Source organism: Puma concolor, chromosome C1, assembly GCF_028749965.1.
Source record: "Puma concolor isolate L17-30 chromosome C1, mPumCon1.1.hap2, whole genome shotgun sequence".
In the NCBI taxonomy this organism is placed as follows: domain Eukaryota; kingdom Metazoa; phylum Chordata; class Mammalia; order Carnivora; family Felidae; genus Puma; species Puma concolor.
In genome coordinates this window covers 170,200,952-170,221,252 of record NC_141674.1, presented here as the reverse complement: position 1 = coordinate 170,221,252, position 20,301 = coordinate 170,200,952, and the positions used below count along the sequence as shown (strand labels likewise).

At 39.5% G+C, this 20,301-nt stretch overlaps 2 protein-coding genes across 2 annotated transcripts in view; both read right to left on the bottom strand.

Moving 5' to 3' along the window:
* The window catches only part of LOC147578572 (uncharacterized), a 348,192-nt gene that overhangs the window by 209,390 nt on the left and 118,501 nt on the right, over nucleotides 1–20,301 (bottom strand). The window lies entirely within an intron of this gene.
* LOC147578574 (uncharacterized) lies at nucleotides 14,535–16,247 on the bottom strand. The gene has a single exon (XM_086715219.1). The coding sequence runs from the start codon at nucleotides 15,516–15,518 to the stop codon at nucleotides 14,535–14,537; it is 984 nt and encodes a 327-aa protein (XP_086571345.1). The 5' UTR covers nucleotides 15,519–16,247.

Sequence of the window (20,301 nt, the reverse complement as noted above, 5' to 3'; positions counted from 1 at the left end):
GTAGATAACAAAAGGCTTTGTGGAATGCATTCATGTAAAATAGACTTGAGATAGAAAAAGAACTGGGTAGGTTGAAGGAGGGGGTGATTTTCTAGGTATAGTGGAAACACCACATGACCAGGGGAACAGAGGCATGGGACAAGTCTAGGTGATATTACATAGTTTGAATGTTCTAGGAACTTAACTAAGAAGAAGACCAAAGAGCTACTATTACAACATACTTTTGGGCTCATATTGGAAAGAACATTAAAGCCCTAAAGAAATTTTTACTATTTGTGTAGGCCTGAAAGAGGTCTTCAGCGGGAAATTGATTTTCGTTTACTTTGCCTTTAAGTAAGGGTAGAGAATTTAGAATTAAATTATAGTTTAAACTGTAGTCTTTGGAAGGGTTAATTAATATTAGGTGCTTATATGGCAAGTTAAATGTGAGGGGATGAATCAGTGGTTATCTAGGACTTATCATAGTAATATAGTCAGGGGATAATCTGGGTTTCAAATTGATCCCCTCCTTCATTTAACAATAACAATGACTACTCACTGAGTATGGTAATTGCTATGTGACATAGTATATTGACCTATTATTTCATTTGCTTATATTATTTCATTTATATTATTTATACTTTATTTATATTATTTAATTCTTACAACTGCCCTATGAGGTGAATACCCATTATTTCATACATGAAGTAACTAATATGCCAAATCTACATTAAATACCTAAGAATCCAGGTTAAACTGGCCAGGCTGCACGTGCTTGACCACTACTGTCTCATGACTCCCACTGGACACCAGACAATTCTTCCCCCCTGTTGGTAGATGTTCAAACACAATTGTTCAAACAGAGCCTTAGAAGAACTTCACTAACCTACTTCTTATTCAGAGTAGCACCTCTGCCCTTGACAAAGTCTATGAGTATGTTACTAGCCCTTCAGGTTTCCGTGTCTGAGACTACCTGAAAGAGTAGACAGCATACCACGATGGTACAGCATGGAGTTTGAAAATGAGCTGCAGAGTTCAAATATGGTCCCTGCCACATGCCAGGTGGGTGGGAAAATACCCCTCTACTCCTTGGTTTACTTTACCTAGAAAGCAAGGTAATAAAGGTACCACCCTCGTAGACTTGTTTTGAGTATTAAATGAGGTAGCACATGTGAACTATTTAAAATTTTATCTGGGGGGCGCCTGGGTGGCGCAGTCCGTTAGGCGACCGACTTCAGCCAGGTCACGATCTCGCGGTCCGTGAGTTCAAGCCCCGCGTCGGGCTCTGGGCTGATGGCTCAGAGCCTGGAGCCTGTTTCCGATTCTGTGTCTCCCTCTCTCTCTGCCCCTCCCCCGTTCATGCTCTGTCTCTCTCTGTCCCAAAAATAAATAAAAAACGTTGAAAAAAAATTTTATCTGGCAAATAGTAAGGATTCAATAAATGTTAGTTATTATTTTCAACCAACTACCAGACTCAGTTCCACAGTTATACCAAAGGAGAACCAAAACAAATAACAGATTTCTTTATTTGGTGGCACCATGATGCTCCTATTTGTAACTCCCTTTCTCTGTCTTTGGATTCTTTCTTATTTCTATGTAGGTAAGCACAATCCCTGATAAGTGTCTTCTAAGAAACCCATAGAAGGTCAAAGGCAACACATCTAAAAATAGGAGTCTTTTTAAATCCTCTAGCCAGAAGATCATAAATCACTTGCAGAATACAAAATAAAGTTGAGTTGTAATTATAGGACAGGAGGAGCACAATTATCTTTTCAAAACCACTCTAACATCATGTAAAACTTTCATCTGTTCTTTTAAAAATGGCAGAACTATTCTTTTTTTTTTTTTTTTGAGGATTCTCAGCTATGTGATAACTAGATAAGCAGCATGCAATGATATGGACAAGATAAAGAAATGAAGGGGGAAATGTAGACTGAAGTCTTATCTGGCCACTGAACACTTATGTGTTCCTATTTTCGACGACCATAAAATTCTCTTATTTCAATAGAATTGCAATTTTGTTTGGATTGTAGTTATAGAGCAGAGAAAAACATCAACATTTTCATCAATATTTACGTCCCAAAAGTTTCTTGGGAGGCAGCCCTCAAAACTTTAAAATACTCTGTGTTAGATAAGGCAATATGGGCTGGCTGGCTGTGCCGCATTTTGCCCAGATCTGTTCAAGTGCTTCCCTTCCTGTGCTCTCTGTTACAGGAAGCCACATTTCCCAGGCCCCCTTGCCCTCTAGCTTGTAGGTAGGTTTGGCAGATGGGAGGCAATGATAGAAAACTGGAGGAGTGCTAAGGAGTGAGGCCAAAGTATTTCTCCCCTCCTCTCTGCCTTCAGTGACATTGTTAACCTTGACTGAGTCTCCTCTCTGATTCCATCTCCAGCAAATAGCTCCTCGCTCTGTGGTTCTAGCTTCCATTGCACAGTCCCAGTCTCTGGCGCTCCAGTTACACCACTTCCGTTGTGTCCTTCCAGTCCTAGGGGGTCTGGTGGCTTCCCACTATGGTTAATGTCTGGATTTGCTCACCATCTCCTATTTGGCTCCTTGGCCCTTACATCACCCATGTAAACAGTGTCCAACATTAACTTCCCTCTGTTTGAAATATTCACATCGGCTTTTTTATTCTCTGACTCTACCAACAGTGTATAACCCTTTCATCCAAATGTCATTGGTCAAGGTTTCCCTTGCCACAAGTGTGAGGCAGGCATTTTGTCTTCCATTATTTCCTCTTTCTCATATTGCATCCACAGCCTAACTTCCTGTTTCTGTTCAGGGACCTAGTGGCTTCAGAGTGTCAGCATGTGGTAACTCATCTCCCGTCTTCACCTAACCTGTGCCTTCTCAGAATGCCACATTGGCAAGTAATCAGAAAGTTAACTTATTATCATAATATCTGACATGTTTATGTGGGATCCGTCCCAGGGTTATTTGATTAAAGTCACTGTTTTCCCCCAAAGCCAGAACCCTTCCAGCATAAATTATATTTTGCAGTAGAATTTTTGCTTTTTTAATTCCTCTTGCTCAAAATTTACCCTCACCATTGTTTCTATAAGCAATTAGTTTGCTTAGGAAAAACCACTCTGGTCTATACAGATTCCATGAGCTGCTTCAGAAACAAAAGGGCCTTGGAGATGAGATGAGGTTCATTGGCTAGGTTTGAGTTTGGGTTGTGTTTGATCAGTGTCCTATGGCTAGCCAAATTCTCTGGCATTTAGAACCATTAAAATACTGAGTTTTAGTGCTACTGATACATTTAAGAACTTCCCAAGAGACAAGCATGCCAGCTGTTGATATTTATGAGACCTCTATAAAATGATCAAGAAAGAAAATATGTATTTGAACAGTTTAATATTCTAGATATTCTGCTAATTTATCTCAGCTAATGAGAGCTTCCAAAACAGTTCTTAAATCTTTTGCTGAACATCTGTGCTAAATGTAGGTGGTTATGATATAGCAAGTAAATTCAGTTTTGGCTAACTTATTGCCACAAGCTAAAATTTATAACACAATTCTTTTATTCAAAATAACAAGGTGCTAAAATCATAGAACATAATGCTTTATATGAAGAAATATTATCCTATTTTCTTTATTTTTTGTAAAATTCAATATTCTAAATATTAGTGTCAAAATATTTTAGATGAAAAAAAAAGTATAGAAATTCTATACATGAGTGAAAACCTGTAATCACTTGTCTGCAACCAGTGGCACCTAAAGATGGCATGGCTAGTTTTGGTTCTCTTCAGGTCAAATTATCTGTTGGCATTCATTATTTTTTCTCCCTTCTATCTTGTGCTGGTCTGCTCCTTTATTTCCCAATATTAAGCCAGGAGAAATGTCTAGAGTAATGAAGGGGTATACTTATCAAGTGGCTGGCTCCTTTACTTTGCTTATAAACTCTCAGATGAGTGATTATATTGATTATAAACTTCTGTAGTGTTTATAGATGACTTTACCACTCACCCAAATCATTGGTTCCTCTCTGTCTCTCTTAATTCATTCAAACTTGAGTATTTTGAGGACATAAAGGATGACCAATGAGTTGACTATTCACAGTGCAGATCATTATAGGAGACTTTGCAAAAATCCAAGACCCCAAAGTTCCTCCACTAAACCCAATCTTCATTGTCAAGTTACATAGCATGACCATTCTTGAGAGAAGAGATTGAGTTCAAAAGGGGTACAACCATCCATCTATCCTAACAGGAGAAAATGAGTCTATTGATTAATATGGGGTTATTTTTATAAATTTAGGCCTGAGAAAATAATAAATATTGACTGAAATAAAACTATAATTTAGAGGCCACATAAAGAAATTTTGATATAATTAAAACATAAGAAATAAGAGGAAAAAGGAAAAGCAAGGATAAAATTGATAGTTAATCTCTATTTTGTAAATATTCAGTCATTGAAGTGGCTAAAAAGGTCAGATAAGTGTATTTATCTGGAATTTGATAAGTGTAATAATAGAAAACCACTAACTCTGAAATAAGAAGAAAGGGAATCTTGGAATTCATACATGTACAAATATAAATTTACATTATTTACCTACATAATATAAGGCAAAACTATTTTCTGTCTAATTCCCAAATATTTAAGACATAAATATCTTCTTGGCTTTTGTTACCTAGATAAACCTGGACAGCTCACTCTACCTGACAATTTTTAAATTGACTTTGGCTTTAGTAGGGTGACGGGAGGGCTAAAGATTCAGGTAATAATTGCCATGCTTTAAATCAAGGAGTGTTAACAAGCTCTATGAAAAAAAAAAATAGATTTTGTATTTTCTTAAGTTAACTTAATCTTAAAATCGAATGAATTCGAAAGAGAATGACAATCAATTTGGGGTAAAGAAAAATTTTTCTAGAAATCACTTGAATGACAGTCATGAAAAGATACAAGAAAATGCATAAAAAATGAACAGATATTCAAATATTGCAAAGTTAGCTTTAAAAATATATTTTTGAAGTAGGAAGAGAACACATAGGTATATTGATGGAACAGGATAAAAACAAAGATGAACAAATAAGAATTTAACATATGATAAAGTAACACTTCAAATCAGTGAGGAAAAATGGACTATACAAGCATATTGAGCTCAAATTGGTTATGAAATATATATGTATGTATGCGTGTCTACAAATATATATGTTTACCTATATTTATTTACAAATAAATGTATGTATTTATATTTAGATCGCTATCATGTACACAATATATATGGCTATACTATACTTTATACCAAATGCCTCCAGGTAAAGTAAAAGAAAAACGTAAGCCAAAAAATATTTGAACAAAATAAATGTAAATATAATTTTTCCTCAATGAGGGAAAGTTCTTTTTAAGTTTTACAAAATGTTGAAACCATAAAACATGTAACTGGTAGATCTGACTACATGAAAATGTAGAAATTCTCTACTACAAGAAACAATTTTTTTAAGAAAAGGAAAAATGGGGGCATAAATATTTACACCCTATATGAGAGACTTCAATTCTATCTGATCTGAACATCTGAATCTGTATGTACATATATATTTATAAAACAAATAACATCTAGGGAATATCAAAATAATGCATTTTGCCCTGAATAAGCTCTGGTTTGTAGTTGTCCTGAGGTGCCCATCTCTAATTGTCAAAACTAGTGGATTCAGCTCAAAAGCTTTCTTCCATGCTTAAAATTTATCCCCGGGGGAGCCTGGGTGGCCCAGTCAGTTAAGCATCCATTTTAAAGCATCTTGATTTTGGCTCAGGTCATGATCTCACGGTTCCCCCACATGGAACCCTGTGTTGTCAGCACAGAGCCTACTTGGGATTCTCTCTCCCTCTCTCTCTGACCCTCACTTGCTCACTCTAGCTCACTCTCTCTCTAAAAACAAACAAACAAACAAACAAACAAACAAACAAACACAAACAAACTTACCCCAGGAACAGAATATAAGGGGAATTCCAAAGGAAGTTCCAACTAGGCAGGAAGAGCAGGAAAACCTGCTGATTCTACCCTACCTGAGTGTGGAAAAGAAAAATGTAGGGGAAGTAAAGAGTCAGATAAAAGTACCCTAACTCTTCTCTCTTGAACCAAAATCTGGCAGGAGTGGGGTTTTAATTTTTTTTTACTGTTTTTATTTATTTTTGAAGGAGAGAGAGAGACAGAGCATGAGCAGGGGAGGAACAGAGAAAGAGGGAGACACAGAATTTGAAGCAAGCTCCAGGCTCTAAGCTGTCAGCACAGAGCCCGATGCGGGGCTTGAACTCATGAACCATGAGATCATGACCTGATGCAGCGCTCGAACCCACAAACCATGAGATTATGACCTGAGCCGAAGTCAGACGCTTAACCGACTGAGCTACCCAGGCGCCCTAGGAGTGGGGTTTTAGAAAGATGAAGAGAAAAGTCATAAGCAGGAGAGGCTTATCTCCCACTTCCAATTTGAAACTGAAAAAGACAAAAATGGCCACCTGAAGTGATAGTAAGAGAAAGAGCCTGAGTTAATAGTACCAGTCTTTCTTTGGCTCTTGCTGAGTATAAAATGTTTCCAAGGCAGAAAAGTGGAGAAACTAAGCCAAAGCTAGATAGAATGTGACGAGGCTCCAGCTGAGGCTGCCAAGGGGGTCACCAGGCGCTGACCAAGCCGAAACCAGCATCAGTAGAAGATTCCATCAGAGAGCCAGATAACTAGATAGATAATAAAAATCACAGAGTATTACACAAAAACACCTTTGTACCCTTTGTCAAATCACATCCCCCCCCCCCCCCCGCCACTGTATGATGGGATCACATAGGGATCACTGTAGGGATCACATAAGTCCCTATCCCTGCCAACACACAAATTTAATCAGATATCACTGTGGTTAAGGAGCAGGGAGAAGGAAAATATACCTTAAAGTCTGAGCATTTACTTGAGATTGAATTATCTAAAGAATAAATCTGTTTAAATTAGAGCTGTCTGAAATATTCTCACTGATAAGTTTAAGTTCTGCTTCTACACAACTTTTACCAACCCCCTTACCCAGGAGAAAGATTAGAGTAGTTGTAGAAAATTAATAAGCTAAATTTCCTTCTTTCTTGATAGCACTAAGGAAATCAGTGACTCTCCTACATATATAAAAAGCTCTTTTAATGCAATACAAAGAAAAATGGGCTAAAAACATAACTAACTCACAAAAGAACAAATTAAAATCCTACCATGACACCAACAGTGAACTCTAAAGTAAACTGTGGACTCTGGGTGATAATGATGTGTCAACGTAGGCTTATCAACCGTGACTCTAGTGGGGTTGTGTTATGCACATGTGGGGATGTGGGGGCGGAGTGTATGGAAAATTTCTTTCAATTTCACTGTGAACCTAAAACTCCTCTAAAAAATAAGGTTTATTTTTTTAAAAACCCTACTATAATAACACATTCGACTTATTACTAAAAAACTATACATATGGAAACCTGCATTTTCTATCAAACTATTGAACATACAGTTTTTAAGTGCTTTCTCTTGGTAAAGGTGCAGGGCCACTGACTTTGGTATAAACTAGTAGGTGTTTCCGGAGGCAATTTAGCAGGTGTATTTTAAAAGCTTTAAAGTTCCTTTTCTGAAATAAGAGAAAATAAGAAGCCAGGTGACCACCTGCTCATGAGACCTTCTTTCATTATCATTTATAATACTGAAAATATGGAAACAAGAAGTGATTGGTAAAATATAGTTGTATAAAATGGGATAATACATTTTAAAATGTTATAGAAGTATAGCTTTGACAAGGAGAAGAGTTTCGCAATACACAGTTGGGGGGAGTTAAAAAAAATTACAAAAAAGTTACAAAAAATATGGACTAAAAAACAACTTTTGTAATTATATGTATATAGATTTAGGTAATACAAAACAGGGCACCAATTGATTAAGACTTTATTTTTTTCATATAATGGAAAAGCGATGTTTAAAATTTACTATTAATTTTTTTATCTTTAATAATGATGTTTCTTCTTTGATTGTTCTAAATGCAACAACTTTTGGAAGTTCTTTCAATTATTAGAATCACTGAAGTACTAGTGGCTAATGTTAATTGAGCTCTCACTGTACCTGGAGCAATAGTAAACACATATTCATATATTTAATCCCCATGACTACACATGAGAAAGGTGTAATTATTATCAGCCCTGCTTTATTGATGGAGACAGCTGATGGGTAAATTGCACAAGGTCATCAGCCAGAAAATGACAGGGGAGAGCTTTAAATGGGAGCTGTCTGGATCCCTAAAGGTATTTAACCATTAGGCTACACACCATCCCTAGCAGAAAGGTCGCTGCAAGACCAGTATCTAGTCAATGTTCAGAGGAAAAAATGATAATTAGGTATATTTGGCAAGGCAAGGCCCATCTCTTAGATGCTCTGGATGGGTGAAGCCAGATAGGCCCCTTCCCCCAGGTATTCAATTATATCCACAAATTTATGTAGGGGTCAAGATGATTTCTAGAAGAAAATGGATCAAGGTCAAAATTCAATTCATTTTGTGATTCAAATATCTGCTCTTTTGAAGCAGGGGGTACCTGAATGAGACATGATTGGAGGAAATAATAACTAGAATCTGGAAAAAACTTGGGCAGCTACAGCCAGCAGGTTTGTACTTATGGTCCTATCTCTTGACACTTGACCTAGGCCATCAGGAGACACTTGATTTTGAGAACAGTGTAATGCTAATACCTGATCCAATCCCCTGAGTACCTAGAAGTGTACCTGGAGAAAAAAGTAATAATCACCATATGTTGACCACAGACTGATTACTGAGAGCTGTAACTCTGGGGCTTACCAGTTTAGGAGAGGTATATCCATGACTGAAATTAGCACCCCAGGAAGCTGCCTCCTTCTCCTGTATGCCAAGGAAGCACTGTGTGGAGTGGGAGCAGTAAGGTGAATGGGGCATACTGAAGGTTGGCCAGCTTCTGCATCAAGGTGAGATGCACCAGAGGGCTTCTCTGGCTTGAGTCTAAAACGAGTCTAAATTCTTGGCCACATCCTATAAAACGCTAAGATGCATGGAAAGACCAGGGTTCCATAACCATGGGCATACAGAGGAAGTTTTGCAATTTTAATATTGATGGAAACATGGCCTCACATTGGTGTCATAGACTACTGAGTCTTGAAGACATCTGGTTTATGTGCATATTTATGTCTGTGAGTTGGGAAGGGAGTGAAGGGAGATGTCTATTGGTGTGTATAAAAACCCATATAAAAGAATAAATACCAATGCAATAAGCATAGCTGTTGTTGGACAGGTAGGAGTCTCATTATTTGAAATGTTCTTTTGTCTATATTTTCTGATATCAAGTACTGAGTTTTCAACAATAAAAAAGCAACTTTATTTTAGGGAAAACCACCTGAAATTCCAGTTAATGTTGATCTTGCTATTTAGTTTTTCTCCATGATATTTAGTAAAAGTAGGCACTTTGTAACTTACACCTTCTCCAAAATGAACACATTTTCATTCGTCCTTTGACAAGATTCACAACAGCAATGATCTTTTATTTTTCAGCTCAGATGAATATCTCCATTCAAGGTATATGACAGAGAAAATTCACAGAATTTTCTATAAAAGAGATATGTTCAGAGATTAAACATAAAATATTGTTCAGATCATTAAAGCTTTATTATTTGGAGCCGGTGTTGTACTCTCAAATTGGTAACAAAAGTGAAAAGATTAAATCAGATTTGTTAGACAATACTATTTGCAAAATGACCTACAGCTTTCTCAAGACATTAAGTTGTTGGCAAATAACCAAGTTCCTATGCAGGCAAGGCAATGAATGTAAATGAGAGAACTTTTATTCATGATACAATTTAGTGACGCGGCCTTCTTTCCTTTATTCTCAAAGAAAAACGTGAGAAGGATTTTAACATTCATTTGTCAACCGTAAGTGCAGTGAACTTCTGTTGTCTCCAACTTATCAGTGCAGTGCCTACTGGGGAGAGGAAACACCTTAGTACATTCAGTGAGGGCACTCTTATTTCCCCCTTAACCACATACCTCTTAGGACTTGATGTACACTATGATATCACAGCATTGGCATCTGGTTAGTGGAATCCAGAGGATTTAGTGATATGCTCAGAATAACCATGGTGGCAGGGGCCTCAAGAGGAAATTGTGGAATTAAGACATTTTATAACTAAAGGGACTCGAAAACTCAACTAACCCACGAGTGTCATTTTACAGTTGAAGAAAACAACTGGAGACCTAGAGAGATCAAGGGTCACAAAGCTAATGCTAAACAATGCCAAGAGGAGTGCAGACCTTTTTGTTTCCTAAACTAGTACAAACTTTTTTACCCAAAGTTTAACAAGGTACAAGGAAAGCTGAACCTTAACCTAGTTTTAATTTATTTTGGATTCAAAGATATTAAGAACCATTCTTCATCCCCTTAAGATTCATTATTGGACTATTTTTTCAAATAAAATTTCTAGTGTATATTTTTATTCAATAATTTTAGGTTCTTCTCATGTTTCAGGCATTTTTTTAAAAATTTTTTTAACATTTATTTATTATTGAGAGACAGAAAGAGACAGAGCACGAGCAGGGAAGGGGCTGAGAGACGGGGAGACACAGAATCTGCAGCAGGCTTTAGGCTCTAAGCTGTCAGCACAGAGCCCTACACAGACTGGAACTCACAAGCCGCGAGATCGTGACCTGAGCCGAAGTCGGATGCCTAACCGATGGAGCCACCCAGGCACCCCTCAGGCATTATTTTAATTGTATGATTAAGCAATGGGTAAGAGTTATCCAGAGAAACAGAACCAAGAGGATGTATGGAGAGAGAGAGAGAGAGAGAGAGAGAGAGAGGTGTATTTTAAGGAATTGGTTCACCTGATTGTGGAGGGTTGGCAAGCCCAAAATCTGATGGAGTAGACCAGCAGACTAAAGATGGAGGGAAGAGTTACAAATTGAGTCTATAGGCAGTCTGCTGGCAGAATTACCTCTTGCCCTGGAAGGTCAATCTTTATTCTAGTACGGCCTTCAACTGATTGGATGAAACTCAGCCAATGAGGGTTATGGAGACTGCTTTACTCAAAGTCCACAGATTTAAATGGTAATCTCATCCATAAAAACACCTTCGCAGAAGCATTCAGAATAATGTTTGACCAAATATCTGGGCACCATGACCTAGTCAAGTTGACACATAAAATTAACCATCACAAGCAAGGCCACAAGTAGATCAGGAGCTGTCTTTAAACTGAAATCGGGTTTGGCTTTAAATTACGAGAACAAGTTTCTGGTTCCTTTATTACTGATGATGTCTGATTGGATGACTAGTTAGTAGACACATTCTCTTAGGCCCACCAACGCCTAAGAGAATTAATGAGTCACATTTTTTTTTAAGTTTATTTCATTTATTTTTGAGAGAGGCAGAGACAGCCTGAGTTGGGGAGGGGCAGAGAGAGGGAGAGAGAGAATCCAGAGAGAGAATCCCAAGCAGGCTCCACACTGCCAGTGCAGTGTCGACGTGGGGCTTGAACCCACAAAACTGCAAGATCATGACGTGAGCTGAAACCAAGAATCAGTCACTTAACTGGCCGAGCCACCGAGGCACCCCTTAATGAATCTCTTTTATGGACACAGAAGAGTTGTTAAGAGCTGTAAATTTTCTTTAATTTGTCTTGCCACAAACTCTAGGAAAATCCAGGGACTCACAGAAATTGGTACACAAGGAGGCAATACTCAGGTTCTCCATTCCAAACAAGCAGGTGGAAATTATAATCCAGCAGTCCTTGTGTAAAATGCCTTCCCACTGGCAGGTAAAGTGGCTTACTGAATCTTTACTCACAAACCAAAGCTAGTCCTTGTATGAAAATTAGATATCTAATTTCCTGAGAGCTTGGCTATTTAGTGTCCTCCGAAAGGCCTCAAAGTATAAGACAAAGTATCCAGTATATTCTTAATAAGAGAGGAAGGGGAGGAAGACCAGGGATGAAGCTTTTCTTTGAGTGGCCTTGGTGTGTTTGTCTTATAGGGAGGTGTGGCCACTGTTTCAGACCATCTGAGGTTGGAAAGAAACCACACTTCAGATGAATACTATAGGATGGCAGGGTAAAAAACATATGTATCTCTCTCCTTCAGCCTTCATCCATATAAAGAAAAGTTTGAGAGTCTAACCTCAAACACAAATTCTACATTACACCCTGTCAATTAGGTAAGTTCCTTCAGAGGAGGTATCTATATGCAAAATATGAATTGCACATCTCTATAAACTACCTTTAACCTACTGAAACGAAAACCTGACTTTAATTCAAGTAATGAATCATATTCGTCTTTGGAATATGAACTCTACTAAATCTAAACCACATACTATATATTTCAAGATGTTTCTAGGCTTTTAGAAATGCTAACTGAACACAGATCAGTATCTAGTTTTATACCCTGTTAAGAATAATCTTTCTCCCTGGGTTTGAAGAGCACAGCAGGTCGCCTAGTTCAGTATACTCCCTCAAGCTACATAAAAGAGTGCCATTATTCCTACTAAATTCTTTTGGTTGTTTTCAAGTTTATCAGAACCAAGATAGCTTAAATGTCATATGATCACTTTGAGCATTAGCAGTATAATAAAACAATAATTAGTTCTTTAAAATGACTCGTTGAAATAGCTTATCTTTCTTGATGATTTCTATTCATTCATGAATAAAGAGATACTTTAGGATAACTAGATGTTTTCAGTGCAAAAAAATATCAAAATGTATAAGAAACTGTCTGCAGAAAGTATCAAAACTCAGAAAAAAAATTCCTAAATTAGTCTGAAATTTTGAATGTCTCAAACATCAGCTGGTGAGCCTTGGAAAAATATGTATTTTGATTAGGTAAATCTTTCTGTGATTATTATCATTTTTTAGTACTGATGTCTATCCTGTCAGACTCAATTCTAATACATTCAATGAGTATGTTTTTGTCACAATTCATTTTCACTGACATAAAAAGGTACTTAGAAATTTCCTTTTTAGAGGGCACAAGTTCTCAGAAATATTTGGCTTTTTTATCACTTTATTCCTGGAAGTTTAATCAGGACCATCTTGAATTAATACTTCTTCTCTGAACTTGAATAACAAAGATAATGGACTTCTAACTAAAAGTATTTACATATAGTCCATATACATCCATTAAGAGAAGAGATTCTATTAGCATAGAAATCTTTGAAAGTTTTGGAAATGTTCAATTAGTGAAAAATATAAATGATTATGATTCAGACTCAGTAGTTAAAGTAGCTCATAATAAACACTTTAAAGGATTCTATTTATAGAACAACGTGTGTAAATACAAAGGAAAGTTGAACTAGATAGATAATTGCCATAAAGTTAGCCTCCTTTTAATATTTTGAATAAAAAAATTACTTAGAACTAGTTAAGTGAGAGAGAATCTGAGATAAAGCTAGAAGTTCTGAATTGCAAGATTTGACATTAATATCACTTGAGTAACTGTGGAACAAGAGTTAAAATTTTCCTCTGTGAATCAGGAGGGTCACTAAAGAATCATCCTAGAAATTAAAATACCGTGTACCTAATCTAGACATCATCATGTTCTCATCTCTTTCCAATCTACATTGCATCGCTAAGGAGTCCTTCAAAAAGTGTAAGTATACTTAAATGTGTTTAAGTCTTGCATTCGTGACACACACACCCTCTCTTCTCACGCCCAGAACCTGACATCCCTCTTCAACGGCCACTCTTGATAGCCACGTTCAGAGTTGTTTATCTCTTGACCAACTTACCTCTTCTTTTCTCATCTCCATACCCTCTGAATTCTGCTTCACATTTTAGTTGTAATTCTCACCATATTTTTTTTTTTAATTTTTTTTTCAACTTTTTTTTTTTTTTTTTTTTTTGGGACAGAGAGAGACAGAGCATGAACGGGGGAGGGGCAGAGAGAGAGAGGGAGACACAGAATCGGAAACAGGCTCCAGGCTCCGAGCCATCAGCCCAGAGCCCGACGCGGGGCTCGAACTCACAAACCGCGAGATTGTGACCTGGCTGAAGTCGGACGCTTAACCGACTGCGCCACCCAGGCGCCCCCTCACCATATTTTTAAATCAAATTCTTTGTTTCTAAATCCAAGAAAACATGATTTCTCAGTGTCTGGAACTGCTGACCCCTTCCTCCTGGTAAAACACTGGACTTTCAGGACAATGGATTCTAGTGGATTAGCCCATCGGCCCAGTTAGTTATTAGTCTCACTGACAGACTTTTATGTCTCATATCGGATTTTTATTTTATCTTATTTTATTTTAATGTTTAACAAACATTTATTGAAAAATACAGCTGGGGCGCCTGGGTGGCTCAGTCAATTAAGCATCTGAGTAGGACTCTGGTGGCAGGGAGAAGCCTGCCTGGGATACTCTCTCTCCCTCTCCTATGCCCTTCCCTTTCTCATGCTCGCGCGCTCTCTCTCTCTCTCTCTCTCTCTCTCTCTCTCTCTCTCTCTCTCAAAATAAATAAATAAACTTAAAAAAAAAAAGTACCAGCCCACATTCACCTGCTATAGGGAACTTCACTCAGATGTAGGTAGCATCAACTAATTAACAGGGCTAACCTAAACTTAAAAAGCAGTGGCCATAGCTTGGCGGGGAAGCACAGGGGCTGTTGTGTCCTCCCTGCTCGTGGGCGTCCAGGGCCTGGTTACTGGAAAGCTGAGTGAGACCTGTAGGCAACCCCCAGCCCCGGAGCCCTGCCAGTGTACCCCTGCCTCTCCTGGGGCACCTGGGATGCAGGGGAGCCCCTGGCCCCTCACAGGCTCTGGAGGCTGCAGGAAGAGCAGCAGGTGCATGAGGCCCCCATGGGACAGGCTGGACCTTGGGCCCCGAGTGGACCAGCCTCTGCCTGAGGTGGTAGCCTTCTCTCCTCAGCTCCTGGGGCTCTCTCTCTGCCGACAGAGGGGCCCTCCCACTCTTGCGGCCTCTCCCCTTACTCAGGAGGACGTCCTCTTGGTAAGAGGAGGTGGTTCTCTGAGATTTTCTGCCCAGGTCCTCAGCCATCTTCTTGTGGAGACTGCGGGTCCCACAGGTGGCATCCAGGCTCCCGCATGCCTTGGGAAGCTGCTTCTCTCCATCTCCACACGATGTTTCCTGCTCAGCCCGCTTTCCCTCCAGTTGCAGGACATGCTCTTCGCACGTCTCACGCTGTATTTGGAGCCTGACCTGGAGCTGCTGAATCTCACTTTCCAGCTGGGCCTTTTCGACGTGCAAAGACACTTCCTCAGCTTGGAGGTGTGTCCTTTGTCCTATGAGGTCCGCAATCCTCTGATTTTCCTCCCTCAGTTCCCTAGACAGCTCTTCTTTCTCTGCGTTGGGACTGTCTGAGGGTACACTGAAGTCCCCATGGTCAGCGGCACCTGTCTGAGGGACTGCTGACAGGCGGACAAGGCCCTGACTGGTCTCCGCCTTCCTGCTCCCCACTTCTCCGGAGCCCTGGAGCTCAGGTCTCTCTCGGCCCAACTGCCCTACGGCACACCTAGAAGGAGGGTCGTGGCAGGGCCATGCCATCTCCCTCCTCTGCATGTGTGCTTCTGGCATAATGGGACCTGTCTGTGGGCCAGGATCATCCCCCTATTCACAGCAGCCTGGTCCTGCTACGAATGTCCCAAGATCTCCCCCTCTGAGGTTCCCTCTGCCCTTGTCTTTGGTTGAAAAGGAGGGGCGGGGTACAACTGAAAGGTGTCCCCTGAGGTACCAAGAGCCTAGATTTCAAGTTGAGACAACAATGGAACTGGCAGGGTCTGAGATTTTCATGGATGTCAGTGCCGCTCATTTTCCACATTTAATCCAACTGTCCTGGAAGGGGTGATCTACTGTTGGGGGGGGGGCAGTGACACTAATGTGTCACCTTCCTTATTGTGGCCCTGTGATTTTCAGCTAATTCTTCTCAAGGTGTCTCTGGGGAACAGTCTCAACTCACCGAGTCATCTTTGGAAAAGGCGTCTGCACAGGGCCTGGTCTTCCTTTGCCTGAAATTGCCGCCTCTCATTTGGCCATGTCTGTATTTTAAATCCTGAACCTTTTCATGGGTTTTCCCTTCTCATTTTTACACGGTCATAGTTTTTATCATAGGCTGATCAATTCCAAATTAACATCTCTAGAACAGACATCTTCTGCTCTCCAGATTCATGTGTCCAGTTGCCTACTATGAAATTCCAATTAGAGCCTCAGCAACACCTCACACTAAACATTCCCCAAATACCGTCTTCTGACAAATAATGCAGCTCCTCCTCGTGTAGCCCGTCTCAAGTTCATATAAAAGCACAAGCTCAGGGGCGCCTGGGTGGCGCAGTCGGTTAAGCGTCCGACTTCAGCCAGGTCACGATCTCGCGGTCCGGGAGTTCGAGCCCCGCGTCGGGCTCTGGGCTGATGGCTCAGAGCCTGGAGCCTGTTTCCGATTCTGTGTCCCCCTCTCTCTCTGCCCCTCCCCCGTTCATGCTCTGTCTCTCTCTGTCGCAAAAATAAATAAATGTTGAAAAAAAAAAATTTTTAAAAAAAAAAAAAAAGCACAAGCTCAGAACATGATTACCATCTTTTAATTTCCCTTGCCATCAGCCCCATACACGAAATCTCTTCCAGACCCCCTTCATAAAATGCCATCCACTCAATACCCCCTACCTTGTTTCCATGATTTCTTCTCCTCCCTGGCATTTTTCGTAACCTAACGCACTAAATGTTTTACTGATTCGTCTTGTCTACTGGCTGTTTTCTCTTCCTACACGTAAGTTCTCTGAGTTCAGAGAGTGTCTTGCACACAGCTGGAACTAGTATCTGCATAGAGTAAACTCTTCTTGTCAGCACTATTTCTAGGTTCACTTTTATCGTTTTATGACCTGATTATGTTTTTCCTACTTTTCTCAATGTGTAATAATTTTTCATTGAAAGCTGAACCTCGGGAATAATATATTTGAGAGGCTCTGCAGGATTTGTCTTCTCAAGGCAGTCGAGTTTTGTTATGGCAGGCAGTTATGTTACTGCAGATTTATCTTATCGTGTTGGGACCTGGTTTGAGGCTGTTAGGATGGCCTATTCTCATTTTGCTTTTACTCTTAAAACATGATACTTACTCCTACAATGTGCTTTCTAGGATCCAGTGATATGCTAGCAGTTTCATCAGGGTCTCCTCACTCTGGCTCAGCTTGCACTCCAACATCTTCCCTGCACTGAAATGTCTGCTTAGCTCTCAGCCTTCTGGAAGAGGCTCTCTTTTGGAATTTCATCCTACACATGTATAATTTAGGAGCTGACCAAGGACCTAAGAAGGATTTCCAAGGATTTCTTGAGTTTCTTCTCTAGAGGTCTCCCATATTTGATGTCTTAAACCCAAATATCAGCCAACTGAACAGTCAACGAACTCCTTCATTTGGCAAAACAGATGCTCTTGAGATCTCACTCCCGGTATGAGAGTCTGAACTATGTCCTTGGAGAGAAAACCTGTGTAAATCTGGAGGTTACCTCATGTGTTTTTCCTTTCCCAAGGATTGTAGCCCAACACTGAGTGGCTAGGCAATGCCTGCAGATACTATTTTGTATATTTTGTCCAGCCTGCATAGTTATTTACAGTGAGCATGTATATCTAATATCAGGTTTTCCATAATGCTCAGACACAGAAATCCAACAAATATTTTTCGAGTGGATCAATCATCAAATCCTGTTGATTCTATCTTCTTAATATTCCTGGAATCCATCTTTCCTTTTTCCTTAGTGCCTCTATTTTAGCTTAAGCCACCATTACCTCTAGCCTAGCTTATTGTTACAATACTCCGACTGACCTTCTCATCTCCAGTTCTGCCCCACTACAAATCCAAATCATTCACCACACTCCAGTTGGTATTTCATCTTGTTTTAAGTGTTAATATTATATGTTACTCCTCTGTGGAAACCCTCCAATGGTTCTTCATTGCCCTCAGGATCAAACCCAAACTCTTGGTATTCCTCTATAACCTCATCTCTCCCTGCTTCCCTCCTCCACTCCCTCCTCCCCTAATGTATACTATAAGTTACTTTCAGGACCTGGACATTTATGGTTCTCTCTCACTTCTAGGCTCTTTCACATGCTGCTTTCCTCTGCCTGAAACGATCACATATTCTGCCTGATTCCAGTCACCCACTCACATGCCATGGCTTCTGGGAAGTCTGCAGGGCTTTCCCTGGGGTGGATTTGGTGCCCACTTGTAATTGCTTTGCTCCACACTTTTCCCAATCATCACCTTCATTGTACACTTTTATAATTCTGCATTTCCTTCTCTGTACTCCCACCACACCAGAAGCTTCTTTGAGGCAAGTTCCCTGGGTCATGAATTATTTTAGTCTATTTACTAGATTACCAAATATCTCTTGAATTAAAGCATATTAGTTTTTAGCAAACTTCCTGACAAGAATATAGTCCTTTTCAATGATATGTTCCCATTTTATGCAATAAAGAAGTAAATGCATAAATGCACCTACCTCCAAGAGTGAGTGAAGCAGAAGTCAAGGGACACATATTAATAAGAGTAGGTCACTAAAGTTACACAAAACAAAATGAAAAGCTTTGGATATATCTGTGTCAGATATCTAATACACTAAAGCCCCCACATTCTGGTTTTGTGTTATATGAGTCAGGTGAACACAATTTTGAGGAATTATCCACTTAAGTTGTAATACAACTGCTACAGTATATGCAATTATGCTGACTTCCTACTATCTTACGAGCACTACACAATAGTTAGTGAAGGAGTTCACCCTCTTCATAGACGCAGAGCTGAGTTTGAAGAAAACAAAGTGGCCTGCCTGAATTCCCAGTTAGTTGGACGGTAGCACTATACCCCACGTTTCCCGTGCTCCCTCGATTGTCTTCCAATGTATTACGTTCTTTATGAAAGAAACATAGACCATCACCAGCATGCACTAACATCAAAGGAAATAACTCCCTCACCCCCCACATTCGTCTCTTATCTTAGGACCCGGTTAGAGAACTACCAAAAGAGTAACCACAAACACATTAGAGGAACTGAAGATTGGGTGGGGTCAGAAAGAGGGCCTTCCATGAGGTGTCAAAGACTGCGATAACATGACCACTTGCTGTCAATTTATAGTCAGCTCATAATCTAAAAATAAATAATATGGCTGTTTAATCCCAAGCTTTCTGACAAGTGTCTGTACCTTAGGAAAACATTTCTTACTCAGTTCCTGTTGGATTTTAATGAATAACACATGCAGCAGAGATGTGTTCGGATGAAACTGAGAAGAAAAATATTGACTTCTTTCCATCGAGGTATTAATACTGAAAGCCACAAGATGACAAAAGTAAGTATATTTTTTGAACATATGCAACAAGTGGTTTCCAGTGGTCTTAAATCCGTTTTGGAACTAGGTGGGGTAACTTAGAAATGAAAAAGCAAATGAGTTTTAGGTTTGCTTGTAATAAATGAATGGCCAAAATCAAGTAGTGGAGTGGACACAATCTAGGAATCAGTTACATTTCAGCAACATTTCTTATTAACGTAATTTAGGGATCTAGATGCTTAAAAATGTTTATTAGAAAGTGTCTCATATCATGGCATTAATGTTATTGTTTTGGAAAAGTTTTGACTAATAAGTTGAGTTATTATACAAATCATTTTCTGGTCCTGCTTTACGCCTCCCCAGAAGAGCTAAAAGGGCTTGTAATAATGGTCTTATTTTTTTCTCCCAGCATAGCTATAAGCAACATTGAACTAATCTACATTTTACAAACAGGGACAGGTAGGTATTTGGGGTTCACGCGTCTTATCTAGCATCATAAAACCATTTAGCACCAGCCTCAGAAAAGAGGGAGAAAAACGGATTAGGCTCATAAAATCAACCTAGTTCCGAAGGCAGATAGTCACATGAAAGTAATAGCATTGCCAGCACGGGGCTCTGCCCAATGGACAGTCACATTTATTAATACTTTTGATGTGCAGAAACTAATTGCTTTATAAGCATTAACTCATTCAATCTGTCATTATCTCCATTTTATAGATAAGGAAACAGAGAGGCACAGAGTTTACTTGCTTTGGTAGCCCAGGATTGAAAGCAAGAAGTAACAGAGCCAGGACTTAAAGTCAGGAAGTCTGGCTCTAACATCTTTATTCTTAATCACCTACCCTGTTCTACTGGCCCACATAACCCACCTTTCTATTTTACCTCACAAATGCTGCCTCAGTGAGAGAACAAGTTCTTCCTCAATTCCCTTTTGATCTTTGCCTTCTTCAACAAGCACCAATAAAACAGCTGAACATTTTTATTTTATTAAAATGAGTTCACTTAGGGTAGCAAGGATTCTAAAACTCAAGGCTAGAATTAAGCAAGTAGGGAC